This window comes from Aquarana catesbeiana, linkage group LG02 (genome assembly GCF_042186555.1).
Source record: "Aquarana catesbeiana isolate 2022-GZ linkage group LG02, ASM4218655v1, whole genome shotgun sequence".
Lineage (NCBI taxonomy): Eukaryota > Metazoa > Chordata > Amphibia > Anura > Ranidae > Aquarana > Aquarana catesbeiana.
In genome coordinates, this window is record NC_133325.1 from 177513768 (window position 1) to 177530610 (window position 16843).

Sequence of the window (16843 nt, forward strand, 5' to 3'; positions counted from 1 at the left end):
GTAATATATTATAGATCTATCTATCTATCTACACACACACACATATATACAGTATCTCACAAAAGTGAGTACACCCCTCACATTTTTGTAAATATATTATATATTTTCATGTGAGAACACTGAAGAAATGACACTTTGCTACAATGTAAAGTAGTGAGTGTACAGCTTGTATAACAGTGTAAATTTGCTGTCCTCTCAAAATAACTCACACAACCATTAAATGTCTAAACCGCTGGCAACAAAAGTGAGTACACCCCTAAGTGAAAATGTCCAAACTGGGCCAAAAGTGTAAATATTTTGTGTGGCCACCATTATTTTCCAGCACTGCCTTAACCCCCTTGGGCATGGAGTTCACCAGAGATTCACAGGTTGCCCCTGGAGTCCTCTTCCACTCCTCCATGACGACATCACGGAGCTGGTGGATGTTAGAGACCTTGCACTCCTTCACCTTCAATTTGAGGATGCCCCACAGATGCTCAATAGGGTTTAGGTCTGGAGACATGCTTGGCCAGTCCATCACCTTTAGCCTCAGCTTCTTTAGCAAGGCAGTGGTCGTCTTGTAGGTGTGTTTGGGGTCGTTATGTTGGAAAACTGACCTGCGGCCCAGTCTCCAAAGGGAGGGGATCATGCTCTGCTTCAGTATGTCACAGTACATGTTGGCATTCATGGTTCCCTCAATGAACTGTAGCTCCCCAGTGCTGGCAGCACTCATGCAGCCCCAGACCATGACACTCCCACCACCATGCTTGACTGTAAGCAAGACACACTTGTCTGTACTCCTCACCTAGTTGCCGCCACATACGCTTGACACCATCTAAACCAAATAAGTTTATCTTGGTCTCATCAGACCACAGGACATGGTTCCAGTAATCCATGTCCTTAGTCTGCTTGTCTTCGGCAAACTGTTTGCAGCTTTCTTGTACATCATCTTTAGAAGAGGCTTCCATCTGGGACGACAGCCATGCAGACCAATTTGATGCAGGGTGCAACGTATGGTCTGAGCACTGACAGGCTGCCCCCCTCCCCACTCCTTCAACCTCTGCAACAATGCTGGCAGCACTCATAAGTCTATTTCCTAAAGGCAACCTCTGGATATGACATGAAGCATGTGCACTCAACTTCTTTTGTTGACCATGGCAGGGGCTGTTCTGAGTGGACCCTGTCCTGTTAAACTGCTGTGTCGTCTTGGCCACCATGCTGCAGCTCAGTTTCAGGGTCTTGGCAATCTTCTCATAGCCTAGACCATCTTTATGTAGAGCAACCATTCTTTTTTTCAGATCCCCAGAGAGTCCTTTGCTATGAGGTGCCATGTTGAACTTCCAGTGACCAGTATGAGAGAGTGAGAGCGATAACACCAAATTTAGCAAACCTGCTCCCCATTCACACCTGAGACCTTGTAACACTAACGAATCACATGACAGCGGGGAGGGAAAATGGCTAATTGGGCCCAATTTGGACATTCACTTAGGGGTGTACTCACTTTTGTTTCTAGCAGTTTAGACATTAATGGCTGTGTGTTGGGTTATTTTGAGGGGACAGCAAATTTACACTGTTATACAAGCTGTACACTCGCTAATTTACATTGTAGCAAAGTGTCATTTCTTCAGTGTTGTCACATGAAAAGATATAATAAAATATTTACATGCTTTATACATTTCTACCAAAATGTGAGTGTTGAATTTGTATTTTAAATAAAATCACCACTTTTTTAAACGGTATCATGCTATGTCAGCTCCCTCTCTCTATTACATGATACCCTTTCTGTGACAATAAGTTTCCACGTTTCTTGAAACTCCCGAAGCCTTCAGTTAACATCCAATGACCGTTCAAGGTTGACCGACTGACCGAGTTCCAGGACCTGCTGTCCCCCATTGGGTGGTTTGAACCCAACAAGCCTTGTTGACTTGGGTGGTATACGCCCCGCCAAGTCAATACCATCCGGTAAGCCTGCTCCCTCTTTCACGGTGGTGGTGTTTGCTTCTATTTCCTCACTTCAAGGTTCCCAGTAATGTCAGGAATTCTTCCCATGTGCATTGGATCACAAACCTAATTGGACTGCATTTCATCATTCTGTTCAATGTGGACTTTTGGGTGTAGTGCAGTCACTAAATGAGCACACTATATAATTTATTCACATTTATTATGATTGGAGTTTGTGCTATTATGTCACTTACATGTTTGTATCACATATAATTCTATGTTATTATGTCACTTATATGTTTATATTACATATAACTTTATCACCTTCCTTTTTTGCAACCTTAGCGCTGCAATTATACTTTATCTTTCTGTCCACGCCAACAACACTACACACGGCCGCTATGTAAGCAGCCTTATATAGTGTGGGGCGTGGACTTAGTCCCCCTGAGCCATGATTGGCCAAAGGCACCCTGCCTTTTGGCCAATTATGGCTCTCTCAGCAGTGTGGGTTGCGATTAGCCAAAGCATGCAGGTCAGGTGCATGCTTTGGCCAATTATCATAGAGCAATGCACAGCAATCTTGCACTGCATTAGGGGGCATTCCGCGGCGCTCTAATTTCACATGAACGCCCCATAATGTTTGTTGTTCTGCGAATGGGCGAACACCCGATGTTCGACCCAAACATCAAGCTCATCCCTACAAAAAAAACTTCTTGTATTGGTTTCACCGTGCCTTCGTGACAAGCCACCACCACTTATGTCCAAAATCACTCACCAGATGTCATGCTGGTGCGACCAGCAGACAGCACATTTTCTTTTGTAAAACAATCCTCTGCAGAGACTATACACATGCGATCTTTCCCCGATGACGTAAATCTGTCAAATCTTCAGGTCGTGAGTTTTAAATGTAAGAGAAAAGACCTTGTATAGCGCAATGATATCTGGTGAGTGATTTCGGACATAAGTGGTGGTGGATTGTCACGAAGGTGCGGTGAAACCAATATAAGAAGGTTTGTGTTTTTTTGGAGACACAATTTTGTTTGGACTACATTAGAGAGCTCTTGGGGACTTTTTTTTTTACTGTTAATTACAGAGCAGCATGAAAATAAGGAAAATTGTTATCCATACTTACCCTAATTTTCCTTTCCTGGATCCTCCCCATGTCAGCCTACTATGGGTCAGCTCCGTCCCCTCTGACCCCTCCAGGACCACCTCTTTTCTAGTCCATAAAAGGGCGGCTGTCTGCCCACACCAGTGTTCAGAAAAACCCCACCTCGTGACAGATAAACTGGGTGGGAATCCTCCAGCTGACATGGGGAGGATCCAGGAAAGGGAAATTACGGTAAGTATGGATAACAATTTTCCTTATTCCTGGACCTCCCCATGTCAGTCTACTATGGGATGTACCAAGCAATATTAAGAAGGGAGGGAAGACAAATAAAAAAATAAGCCAAACCCTCAATGCAATGCTACATTTTTAATGGGCAACAGCCGCCGTAATAACTGTAGAGCCAAATGTTTCCTCAGGCGGACAAGCCATATTAAGCCTGTAATGCCTAATAAAAAGGTGTTGGGCGTGCTCCAGCTTGCTGCTCTGCAAACTACCTCAAGGGCGACCTTCACGTATGCCCAGGATGCTGCCATACCCCTCGTTGACTGTGCTTTGATCTCTGAGGGAGGAGGAAGGCCCAGCGTTTTGTATGTAATATGCATGGTCTTGATAAACCAGGAAGACACAACTCTGGATGTTGCTGGCATACCCCTTTTTTAGGCCCCATTGGAAAAACCTACAGCTGATCTTGTTTTCCAAAGCTTTTAGACCATTTCAGGTAGGTTGAAACCGCAGAGACCAGGTCTAACCTACTCCACTCATCAGCTGTATCCGCCGGAAAGGCTGGGAGAATGACCTCCCAGTTCATACAAAATTATGTGGCCACCTTAGGTAGAAAGCTCGGTATCGGCCTAAGGACTATCTTGTCTGGGAGCACCAAACAATATGGTTCTTTAGATGAGAAGGCGCACAACTCAGAGTCTCTTCTGGCCGAGGCCACGGCTAGCAAAAAAACAAAAAACTGTTAAAAGAAATAATGAACAAGAGAAAGCTTGATCAAACGGAGGAACCAGCAATGTTCCCAAGACTAGTGTTAAGTCCTCTTTTGGAAAAAATTATTTCAATGGAGTTCTGATTTCTATGGCTGCCCGTAAAAAAAAAAAAAAAAATCATCAGATCACCAATGGATGTAGAGCATATCTTGTACACGACATAGCCGACAAGGCAGGGATTTGACCCTTCAGGGAATTATAAGCTAACCCTTAGAGACTACCCTGCAGAAACTCCAAAATGTTAGATACTGAAGGAGATCCAAGGTCCCAACCCCTTTCTGTAGGTTACATTCGATCTGATGATCCTGTAATAATGTCATTAATTTTATCCTCCTGTGTTTCAGGTGTCATGCCCCACTCTGCAGAAGGAGATTTTGACAAGGAGGCAAAGGAATTGGTGAGCCCAACTTTATCCTCCAAGCCAGAGGGAACCACAGCTCCCTGAGCCAGTAAGGTAAGTTTCTCGCTGAATCTTCAGCAGGATTTTGAGAGCCTATGGAAGTGGCAGGAACACATACATCAAGGGGAAGTTCCAAGACCTGGACAGAGCACCCTGACCCAATGCCTGTGGATGCTAGGTCCGGGAGAAGAAGCAAGGCAGTTGACAATTCTCCAATGCCATAAGATCTATCGAAGGCGCCCCCTAGACCCTGAAGATCTTGCGTAGGTACTTGGGGTTGAGGCCCCATTTGTTGTGATCCCCAAAGCCTCGACTCAAGCGATCTGCTAAAACATTGCCAGGCCCTGGGAGTTAAGATGCTGTAAGAGAGCCGAGATTCTTCTCTGTGCAGAGGAAGATTGACATGCCATCTGAAGGAGAGGGTGACTTCTTGTGCCCCCTTGAAGAGACGCATAGGCCACCGTAGTTTTGTTGTCCAAAAGAATCTTGACAGCGCGACCTCGCAACATAGGTTGGAACGCTAAGAGCGCGTCTGATAGCATCCAATCCCAGGAGATTTAAACTCTCGCCCCACAAAGGTACCATTGGCCTTGAACCTGCTGTCCCAGGCAGTGTGCCCTGCAGCCTGCCAGACTGGCATTGGTCAACACCACTATTGGTTCTGAGGCCTTCAACAGAACTCCGTGGGAAAGATTGCGAGCTACTGACCACCAACCAGAGACAAGGTTATCGGAATCGGCAGACGATCCCACTGAAGAAGAAAGTTGCATTGAAACCTCCTTCTGCGCCACCTGACCCACGGGACTACTGGAACTGTGGCTGATAAAACCCCCAGATACTGCATGCATTCCTTCAGTAGCATAGAAGGCCTGGCCATCACTGCTTTGTCCGAGACTGGATCTCCTGGACCTTCCTCTGAGGAAGAGAAACACGACCCGATCCGTGTTGAATTGTACTCCTAAATACTCCAACATTTGGATCAGATGCTTCTGGCTCTTACAAAAGTTGATCAACCAACCGAAACGAGCTAGTGTTTTGCAGGTGAATTCACATGAACTAGGAGGAGCTCATTTGACAGACCAAAAAGTAGCATGTCATCTAGATCATTGTTTCTCAACTCCAGTCCTCAAGGCGCACCAACAGGTCTTGTTTTCAGGATTTCCCTCAGATGAAATGGCTGTGGTAATTACTAAAGCAGTGATACTGATTAAATCACTTGTGCATAATAATGGTAAGACTGAAAACATGACCTGTTGGGGCGTCTTGAGGACTGGAGTTGAGAAACACTGATCTAGATAATGAAATATTTGCACTCCCTTGCCCCGAGAGTCGCAACGACAGCAGACAGTAGCTTTAAAAACCATTCTTGGAGTCGTGCAGAGACCGAATGGGAGAGATTAAAAATGAAAATGAGAGCCTTCCACGGAAGGCCTGAGAAAGCGATGGTGAGATGCATCTATGGGAGACATGGAGATACGCATCCGCCAGATCGATGGAAACCATTCAGTCTCCTGATTCCACAACCGAAAAAATCGTTTCCAATTACTCCATTTTGAATGGTGGAACCTTCATGCAAGAATTCAGGACTTTGGAGGTCAAAAACTGGTCCGAAATCCCCTGAAGCCTCTGGGACCAAAAACAGAGGGGGAACATACTCTTTGACCCAATTCGTGCCTTGGAACCGGAAGGATGGCCCTTGCTGCCAACAGCTCCCCTATATATCCTTGCAAACATGGACTCCTTTCCAAATCCATAGGAAGTCCATTCTATGAACAAGGTCTGAGGGGGCCTTGTTCTGAACTCGAGATGATAACGTGATTGAATGACGGCTACAATCCAGGCATCATGTAATTTGTCCGCCCAAACCCCCCCTGAATTGGGCTAGTCTTGTTCCTACTTGAGAGGTTTAAGCGGAGACAGCTTCAGAAGGACTTATTTAAAGCCTTAGGCTCTGTCTCCACTACTGCGAGTTGTTGTGCGACTCCACACATGCAAAGTCGCATGACAAGTAAAAACTCATGTATTTCAATGGTCCCCGTTCTAATTGGTGCGACTTAAGTCGCAGCAACTCCAAAAAAGGTTTTTGCACTACTTTGTTCCGACATCTGTGCGACTTGTTCTCACATGGTTTTCACAGGTCGAATGACATTGCATCACAAATCACACAGCAAAGTCGCAGTGTAAATTGCGTGACTCTGGGAACGCAGCAATGGAAACACAGCCCCAGGAGCTTTGTTGGCCCTGGGCTTGGAAGGTTGAACCAGCTTACCTCCACTGTCTGAAAAACCTATCTGTAAGCCCTGGCTTCTCTGAATCCTTCTTGGATCTCTTGTTAAACCGAAAGGGCTGTTGTGTCTCTCTCTTCTGCGGGATTAGGCCAGATCTGCCGGCGGAAACCCGCTGAATTTCTGATTCTAATGTCCCGTACACACGGTTGGATTTTCCGATGGAAAATGTGTGATAGGACCGTGTTGTCGGAAATTCCGACCGCGTGTGGGCTCCACCACACATTTTCCATCGGATTTTCCGACACACAAAGTTTGAGAGCAGGATATAAAATTTTCCGACAACAAAATCTGTTGTCGGAAATTCCGATCGTGTGTACACAAATCCGTCGGACAAAGTGCCACGCATGCTCAGAATAAATAAAGAGATGAAAGCTATTGGCCACTGCCCCGTTTATAGTCCCGACGTACGTGTTTTATGTCACCACGTTCAGAACGATCGGATTTTCTGACAACTTTGTGTGACCGTGTGTATGCAAGACAAGTTTGAGCCAACATCCGTCGGAAAAAATCCTAGGATTTTGTTGTCGGAATGTCCGAACAAAGTCCGACCGTGTGTACAGGGCATAAGTCTTCACGAAGAGTAGCTTCCCGTCAAATGGAACCGAACACAGACTGTGCTGAGAAGCCTTATCAGCCGAGCAATGCTTCACCCATAAGGCTCTACGGGCTGTGACGCAATGAGCCATTATCTTTGCTGTCATCTTGACCTGGTCGACAGCCACATCAGCCACAACTCTACAGCAGTCTGCAAAGGAGAAGAACTGCCACTTCCCAGACTTTCATCCAAACATCCATCCACCAGCTCCGCTACCCACACTCCGCTACCCATAACCACACTGGATTCACACCCATGCACTCCCAGCACATTCCGCAGAACCGCACAACAGAACGTCTTCCATAGGAGACCATGATAAATGGACGGTAGTGCAAATCCGCAAAACGCAAAAAGTACCAAAAAACACACAGGTGTGAACCCAGCCGAAGTGCTACTGCCACAGGAATGAGGGCTACCGCCGGTCTGCAGGCTGCTGTGGCCAAACTATACAACCTTTTTAGGTCTGCGTTTATTTGGTGAATACACGTAATGAAGCATCCACCTTAGGCGTAGTGTCCCAAGGGGTACAGCTTCGATACTCCGTTATGCACATTGAGCTTCCGCCTCAGATGGATCCGATTCACTATCAACTTCAGAGTTAAAACGCACTGAAAACACATGATCTGAATCTGCAGATGGTGAAGATACAGCAGGATGAGCAGGATTCCTTGAAACACTCTTTAACCCTTCCTGCTTGGGTCCGAGTGACTAACTAAAGTGAGGTAAGAGCGAGGGAGATCTGGAATGCTGTGACAACAGGCGTCTATCCAGCTGCATGCGACTCTGCGATTTGTCATGTCTAGTCCCTTCTTTACTCTTTTGAGGCTGGAATGCTGATTTGAAACCTCTTTACGGGAGATTATCTTGCAGTGGGCCCTTCTCTCTGTAAAACACAGAGAATGTGCTCTCTTTTAAAAAAATAAACAACATTTTTTTTTTCCCCCAAAACAAAAATAAATAAATACAATTAAAATAAACTTCTCCATCCAAATCTTCAGTGCTTAAGGCAGCTTAGGCAGGTAGGCAAAATTCCCCAGTCCTACAAAGTACAGGATAATAAAAATACTCTGACAGACAAGTAACACAGCAGAAAGTAATGAGAGACCTGGAAGGAGGCTTACCAGAGCAGAGCAGCAGACCAGATGGAGACTGAGATCAGCCTAGACTCTGGAGGACAGAGGCTGCTGCATTCAGCAGTGAGCATTCTGGTGTTTGCTAGGCAACCCAAAGAGGAAGCTACCTCTGACCTCACCTGCTCAACTCTGAGCTTCCTGAAAGGAGTACATGTGGAGGCGGTGAACTACAAGTCCCAGCGAGCCAAATCACTGCCTGAACACACAAAAACATGGAAGGAGAGAGTGCCAGAACCTGCCTAACAAAGGTATATACAGTCATTTATACTGCCAGTGACCTTTGCCAGTAATACACAGTCATTTATACTGTACCATACAATCCCAGCACCACAGGAACCCACCTCCTCAGGAGATTTACAGCCTATATTGGGAGGGAGGGGGGGGGGGGGGTGTTTTCTGAATCGGGAGAGGCTGAACCCAACAGGATGGATGGAGAAGAGAAAAAATAAACTTTAAAAGGCATCTGGAGCAAGGACAAAAAAAAAAAAAGAACACTGGGGTGGGCAGACAGCCGCCCTTTTATGGGCTAGAAAAGAGGTGGTCCTGGAGGGGTCAGAGGGGGCGGAGCTGACCCATAGTAGGCTGACATGGGGAGGTAAAGGAAAATCTTTTTACACAAAATCCCTTTTTTTATTTTTTATATATAATTGTTCTTGACGATTTTTCTTTTTGTATGTTGCAATAAAATTTTCATACACTTGGTATACTATTACTTGTGGGGCTCACAGCATTGAGATTTATAGGCGTAAGTCTCCGGTCACACCAGTATGACTTCAGGTACAACATGCAATTTACAAATCGTACCTGAAGTAGCATCTAATGTGTTTCTATGGCAGTGTCTTAATAGGTACAATTTCAAGTAGTGCAATTTAAGAAGTAGGTCATGTATTACTTTTTCAGGACTTCAGCACAATTTCACTGCCATGAACTGCAAATGGTACCTGTGTCTATGTCCGCACTTCTTGAGACTGAAAGAAGGTAAATATTAACCTTTTGCTAGTTAAACTTTTGTTCATAACATCACTGTTCCTCTGTGACATGGACAGCAGCTCTCACAAGTAGCACTGAAGTCATGTCAAATCATTACAAATCTCACAGAAGTAGTGCTAAGGTAGTATTTAGGCTGGCTTCACACTTGGATTCCCCACATTCACTGGTTTCCCCGCATTCAATTCACATGTCAGAAGATTGTGACCTGCTCTCAATGCAGAACGAATTGCACAGGCTTCTTGTGCGTCTTCTGGTCTGTTTCTGGTCTGAATTCAGCTAAAAATTCAGACTGAAATCCGACCTGAAACGGTGAACAGGGACACACCGGACCCAAGCTGTGAGCGGCTTTGCACAGCAGTGTGAACCCAGCCTGTGATTGGAATCTACAGTGTGGAGTGAATCACATCCAATCACGGACATCGCACCAGTGGGAATCAGCCCTAAATCGTGATTGAAGTCGGGCTTTAAATCGCACCACTTTAAGGCTGGGTTCACATTTATGCGAATTGGATGTGGTTTCGCAGCATCTGATTCGCATGTCAGGTGATGGTTTACACATCTCTGGGACAGCTGTGGAGCGAATTACACAGGGGTCCCGTGCGTCTTTGGCTCCATTTCAGGTTCCGAATTCAGGCAAAAGTTCAGGCCTGATTCATCCCTGAAATGGAGAAAGAGATGCACCTGACCCCTGCTGTCAGCCGCATCCATCTTAGGTGTGAACCTAGCCTAAATCATAACCTGTGTGACCGCAGGCTAATATGGTTCACAGTTCCTTTACTTAGGCTTGACAGATTTGTTTTCACTTATGTATCTTATTGTGTTAATTTAGATGGATACACTATTGCAATACCACTGTAGCACTTTGTTGTTTCATATGAATGTGATATATACTCTATCTAGGTTTTGAATAGTATCATTTGTTATTCACAGCGCTGGTTTTTGCAGAGACATATTTAGGTTGAGTTTTATCTTAACAATATAGCAGCAGTGTAACATACTCCCATTAATTATATCTGGGCGAGATTCCATTTTACAGTGACCCGAGTTTTGCTGTGATTCTGGAATTGCAGACAGAATCTTGCGATTCTGCCTGGAATTCCAAAACGCTCAGGCGTGAACACATGGTGCCATTACAGGGTGCCAATAATCACCATAGCACATTGGTGGTGGATGCACTTTATAATTTTTTTGGACTTTATGTGTTCTTTGTGTTGATTTTTAGGCCTCATGCACACTAGGTGTTATGAAAGCGCCACTAGCGTTAGCTGTAGAATGAGTTTTGCAGCGTGTTTGCAGTAGCGTTTTTTAACTGTTTTTCAGCAAAATTATACTCCCACAAAAGCTTTTTAAATGCGATTTTAAGCTTTTATCACAGTTACAGCATTTTTACAGTAGTTCTGTGTTTTTTTTTCCAGCCAGAAAATGCCCCTGCCAAAAAACTATACTCCCACAAAAGCTACTGGCTGCAGAAAAAAACGCCTGAAGCCAAAAACAGCAGCTGTAAAAAGTCCAATGTGCATTAGGCCTCTTGCACATCGCAGCTGAAAAAGCTCAGTACAGTTTTTTGGTTTTTTTACTGAGATAAAAAACAGCCCATTCATTGTAATGTGCCAATGCACGCATGCGCATAAACAAGTGCCATGTATTCTTCAGTAAAAGAAAAAAATATTTAAAATCTGCTTATTTGGTCAGCAATTTATGACTCATGTGCACAAATGGCCATTTACATATTGTGGAGTATGAGAGAATACATTTTTGTAAGAGTGCATGTGAAAATGCATGACCATATATACGTGAACATGCGCATAAATACGTGCAAATACATACCAAAATAAAAGTCTGAAAAAGTAGATTCTCAAACAGTATTATCATGTGCAAGAGACCTAATTGTGCTACATCAATATTTATTTTTACATTACAAATGAATGGCACCTTGTGTGTGCTAAAGTGCAGCACTTTTCTCTATGTATTGGGAATTTATCGCCCCCCACCTGCAGAGATGTGAACCTGGGCTAAACAAACATGTATGTCTTGCAGAATGGCGGAGGTGTATACAGTATGTGTTCAATGATAAAATATTCATATCCTGGACCAGTCGGACCAAAGCGTTGCGGAGCGTGCATGCCTGTAGCCATAGAGGACAGCTGCAGCTACGTCCAAATATAGAGTTGAGCACATGTTCCAGGCAACAGGTGGAACCTCCAGCGGCTTGTGACCCGGAAGGATTCCCCCGCTACACCGCATTTCCCGGAAGCAGTCGGGGCTGAGCGTTCTTTCTTCAGCCATCTTGGACCTGAAATCCTCACACAGTAAGTGTCTCTTTTTGTATCCGTTCTCATCTAGAGTGCTGGCAAAGTAAATAATCCCCTGGAGGCCATGCGGGGCTAGAGGAGGGAGCGAGGTGTGGGATGGTGGTCGTATGTGTGTGGTGCGGGCTCTTGTTGGGGGGGGGAAGGGGACGAGGCCGGTGCCGGGAAGTTTATGGAGAGGTGAAGCGGAGGGTGCTGTGCGGTGTGTGGGCCTGCTCCGTGTGAGGGCCCCGTACTGGAAGTGACCTGGGGCCCCGGTGGTGGCAGTGACCCCCCCCCCCTCCTCCATCTCCTGGCTGTCATGTTCTGAGGGGCCGGGACCGGAGCATGGACCTCAGCATGTCCTGCGGCTCACAGCTCTGGTGATGTGCCAGGTCCCTGTACGTGCCTTGTATGGCCGGGATCACTCTCCTAGCTGAGGTCTGTCCCCCTCCCCAGGCCGGGATCACCCTCCTAGCTGCGGTCTGTCCCCCCTCCCCAGGCCGGGATCACCCTCCTAGCTGCGGTCTGTCCCCCCTCCCCAGGCCGGGATCACCCTCCTAGCTGCGGTCTGTCCCCCCCTCCCCAGGCCGGGATCACCCTCCTAGCTGCGGTCTGTCCCCCCCCCCCCAGGCCGGGATCACCCTCCTAGCTGCGGTCTGTCCCCCCCCCTCCCCAGGCCGGGATCACCCTCCTAGCTGCGGTCTGTCCCCCCCTCCCCAGGCCGGGATCACCCTCCTAGCTGCGGTCTGTCCCCCCCTCCCCAGGCCGGGATCACCCTCCTAGCTGCGGTCTGTCCCCCCCTCCCCAGGCCGGGATCACCCTCCTAGCTGCGGTCTGTCCCCCCCTCCCCAGGCCGGGATCACCCTCCTAGCTGCGGTCTGTCCCCCCCCCCCCCCCCCAGGCCGGGATCACCCTCCTAGCTGCGGTCTGTCCCCCCCCTCCCCAGGCCGGGATCACCCTCCTAGCTGCGGTCTGTCCCCCCCTCCCCAGGCCGGGATCACCCTCCTAGCTGCGGTCTGTCCCCCCCTCCCCAGGCCGGGATCACCCTCCTAGCTGCGGTCTGTCCCCCCCTCCCCAGGCCGGGATCACCCTCCTAGCTGCGGTCTGTCCCCCCCTCCCCAGGCCGGGATCACCCTCCTAGCTGCGGTCTGTCCCCCCCTCCCCAGGCCGGGATCACCCTCCTAGCTGCGGTCTGTCCCCCCCTCCCCAGGCCGGGATCACCCTCCTAGCTGCGGTCTGTCCCCCCCTCCCCAGGCCGGGATCACCCTCCTAGCTGCGGTCTGTCCCCCCCTCCCCAGGCCGGGATCACCCTCCTAGCTGCGGTCTGTCCCCCCCTCCCCAGGCCGGGATCACCCTCCTAGCTGCGGTCTGTCCCCCCCTCCCCAGGCCGGGATCACCCTCCTAGCTGCGGTCTGTCCCCCCCTCCCCAGGCCGGGATCACCCTCCTAGCTGCGGTCTGTCCCCCCCTCCCCAGGCCGGGATCACCCTCCTAGCTGCGGTCTGTCCCCCCCTCCCCAGGCCGGGATCACCCTCCTAGCTGCGGTCTGTCCCCCCCTCCCCAGGCCGGGATCACCCTCCTAGCTGCGGTCTGTCCCCCCCTCCCCAGGCCGGGATCACCCTCCTAGCTGCGGTCTGTCCCCCCCTCCCCAGGCCGGGATCACCCTCCTAGCTGCGGTCTGTCCCCCCCTCCCCAGGCCGGGATCACCCTCCTAGCTGCGGTCTGTCCCCCCCTCCCCAGGCCGGGATCACCCTCCTAGCTGCGGTCTGTCCCCCCCTCCCCAGGCCGGGATCACCCTCCTAGCTGCGGTCTGTCCCCCCCTCCCCAGGCCGGGATCACCCTCCTAGCTGCGGTCTGTCCCCCCCTCCCCAGGCCGGGATCACTCTCCTAGCTGCGGTCTGTCCCCCCCTCCCCAGGCCGGGATCACCCTCCTAGCTGCGGTCTGTCCCCCCCCTCCCCAGGCCGGGATCACCCTCCTAGCTGCGGTCTGTCCCCCCCTCCCCAGGCCGGGATCACCCTCCTAGCTGCGGTCTGTCCCCCCCTCCCCAGGCCGGGATCACCCTCCTAGCTGCGGTCTGTCCCCCCCCTCCCCAGGCCGGGATCACCCTCCTAGCTGCGGTCTGTCCCCCCCTCCCCAGGCCGGGATCACCCTCCTAGCTGCGGTCTGTCCCCCCCCTCCCCAGGCCGGGATCACCCTCCTAGCTGCGGTCTGTCCCCCCCTCCCCAGGCCGGGATCACCCTCCTAGCTGCGGTCTGTCCCCCCCCTCCCCAGGCCGGGATCACCCTCCTAGCTGCGGTCTGTCCCCCCCTCCCCAGGCCGGCAATACCCTCCTAGCTGCGGTCTGTCCCCCCTCCCCAGGCCGTGTTCCTGAGTCTTCACAGCATACAGTCTCCTTACATCTAACCTTGTAGTGCTGGGGCCTAGCAGAGTACACTGATTGGGTAGATGTAAAGTAGAGAGTAGCGTGTATGGTGAGGCCTAAGCTACATCCAGTGCAATTTGGTTTAGAGATTTCTGACTTTACTGTAACATGTCCTGAAATTTTGGTTCCATTGAATGAAGGATTAAGGTCTGATCAAACAAGCTAATAAAAGCTCGACCCTTGACGTATTACTTCCTGTATTTATACAACATTGGCATAACATGTTTCTTACTGATTACTCTGTGTTTACATCAGTCTGTACCCTCAGTGTAAGCTCCATTTTAGCACCCCTACAGCATACATTTAGCACCCCTATGTCATAAGCTTGTGCTCTTTAGTGACTGTAGTCACGAGGTGAGAATATAGGATACCTGGAAATGCATATTATATGTACATACGGTAACTTCAGAAGGTCTTATAGAGGATGTAATTTCACAAAGAACTGTTTGCTTCTCTTTGATCATTTAAACATACCATTGGATGTGGTTTGTTATATCCAAGTATAAAAAAAGATTCCTGTAGATCCAGCAAGAATGTTTTTTGAGCTGATAAGTCATCAGCAAGCACAGAGAGTTATCAGCATTGTTTTCAATTCTTGCTGTAGACCAGACATTCTCAACCTGGGTTCTTTCACAGGTTGATGGGGTTTCCTTGAACTGTGTCTGATTGACCTCCCATCAGATGGTCCCTGCATAGGTCTGTGGACATCCCCACACAGTAAAGTCAGCAGCATGACAACTGTTGCCTGTAATGGGGGCATTCTGACCCCAACATAAGGGACTTTCTTCCCATTGCCTGCCCCCCCTTCCAATGTATAAGGGACATCCTTCCAACTGATGGCGTAAGGGGCTTTCTTCCCGCTGACCACCCCCCAGCGCAAGGGACCACCTTCCCGCTGACCACCCCCCAGCGCAAGGGACCACCTTCCCGCTGACCACCCCCCAGCGCAAGGGACCACCTTCCCGCTGACCACCCCCCAGCGCAAGGGACCACCTTCCCGCTGACCACCCCCCAGCGCAAGGGACCACCTTCCCGCTGACCACCCCCCAGCGCAAGGGACCACCTTCCCGCTGACCACCCCCCAGCGCAAGGGACCACCTTCCCGCTGACCACCCCCCAGCGCAAGGGACCACCTTCCCGCTGACCACCCCCCAGCGCAAGGGACCACTTTCCCGCCAATCCCTGATGAACTTGATGAGCAGAGGTCCCTTAAGACCTGAAAATGATTTCAATGGTCCCTCTAGGGTAAAAAAAAAAATTAAGGCTGCTCTAGACCAGTGGTCTCCAAACTGTGGCCCTTTGATAGCCATTATCTGGCCCTTGGGACACTATTCCTTTACACTGATACCAATGTTGGTGCAACTATTCCTCCCTCTGACCCCCTAAGCCTGGGACATTGTTTACGGACATTTTCTACCCCCACTGGCCACCCTGAAGTCTGAAGGACAGTAAACTTGGCCCTTTGTTTAGAAAGTTTGGCAACCCCTGCTATAGACTATTGAATTCCTTCTCCTCCGAGGTGTTACTGACAAGTTCACCAGTTGAATATAAAGGGGAAAAAACAAATGCAGCCAGCACATGGTAAGCTGGGGTTAGATACACCTTAATAGCTTATCAAGTACCTGGCTGTCTCAAGTGGCAATATTTATACATTCATAATATATTGATAATGGTAGGTTTGCATTTGAGGGTTTAAACAGAGGAACTAATAAGTATGTATCATTTTCCTTTCCTTTAGAAATGCCTGGTGAAGCCACAGAAACTGTCCCAGTTGCAGAACAAGAACTCCACCAGCCACAAGCTGAGACGGGTAAGCTCCTGAGTGTACGTCAAGTCCTTTGACATTTCCCTGTGCTCATTCTTCAAGATTCCACTCCTAAAGCCAGACAATGCTATCCTCACTTGCATTCAGCAAGAAGATCAAAATATCTAAATTTCCAAGGTGGTGTTATTGTTATAGTGTTCGTACACATGGAATAAAAGAAATGGAGTGGTGGTGAGGAATGACGGGAAATTGCTGAGTTTGAGGCTTGAGTCCACGTGAAAGCTTTAACACTGTGATGCTTCACTTGCACTGTTTTTTGGGGGGGGGTTTAAGTTGTGGTTGTTTCTTGTTGCACTCTCACTGGATTACTTGACTCTTCTCTTTGGTGTGGCTTAGTGTACTGTACGCTCAGTAGGTGCCTAGTGAGCAAAATACCCCTGGCTTCTGGAGCTTGGAAGGAGGAGTATTATTATTGCAACCTGTTAGTGCTAACAAAAAAACAAATAACCCAGGGATTATTTGTCTTCTATAAAACCGCTGAGGATTCTAATACCTTTAACATAGTTGCTGTGTTTGGATACAAATCAGATTGCATGTAATAGTGGCAACTTTTGCCTCCCTTTTACGTGTCCTGGCTATTACTAAGCTAGGTGGGCCTGCTTGTTTCCGTGTTGGGCTGTAATGTGGTAACAGTGGAGATGAAGAACCAAAAGAAATTTGGAGGTTATCATTGAATGGCACAAGTTCCTAATGATAGCCTTATCGCACAGAGTTGTCCCAAGTTCCAGTAAACGGTATTGTGGTGTTTCATGTTTTGGTATTTATTTTTTCCTCTACGTAAATGCATAATTCTTTTTTGAACACTTTTATATATTCACAAGCCATTTTGAAAGCAATCTCAAACCGTGAAACAGCTAATGCTCACCTGTTCATTAAC

The 16843-nt window shown here is 48.5% G+C and overlaps 1 protein-coding gene across 37 annotated transcripts in view; it reads left to right on the top strand.

The window, feature by feature from the left end:
- The first annotated feature begins 11648 nt into the window (after positions 1-11648).
- NACA (nascent polypeptide associated complex subunit alpha) overlaps positions 11649-16843 on the top strand; it is a 57534-nt gene continuing 52339 nt past the window's right edge. For 13 of the 37 annotated variants that reach the window (XM_073613888.1, XM_073613887.1, XM_073613889.1 and 10 more), the window contains exons 1-2: positions 11651-11738; positions 15880-15951. In XM_073613888.1, the coding sequence (XP_073469989.1) occupies positions 15882-15951 (70 nt within the window). In that variant the 5' untranslated portion in view covers positions 11651-11738; positions 15880-15881. Of the gene's footprint in view, positions 11739-15879; positions 15952-16843 lie in introns of all 37 variants that reach the window. The other 24 variants (XM_073613886.1, XM_073613882.1, XM_073613881.1 and 21 more) reach the window with 7 other exon arrangements.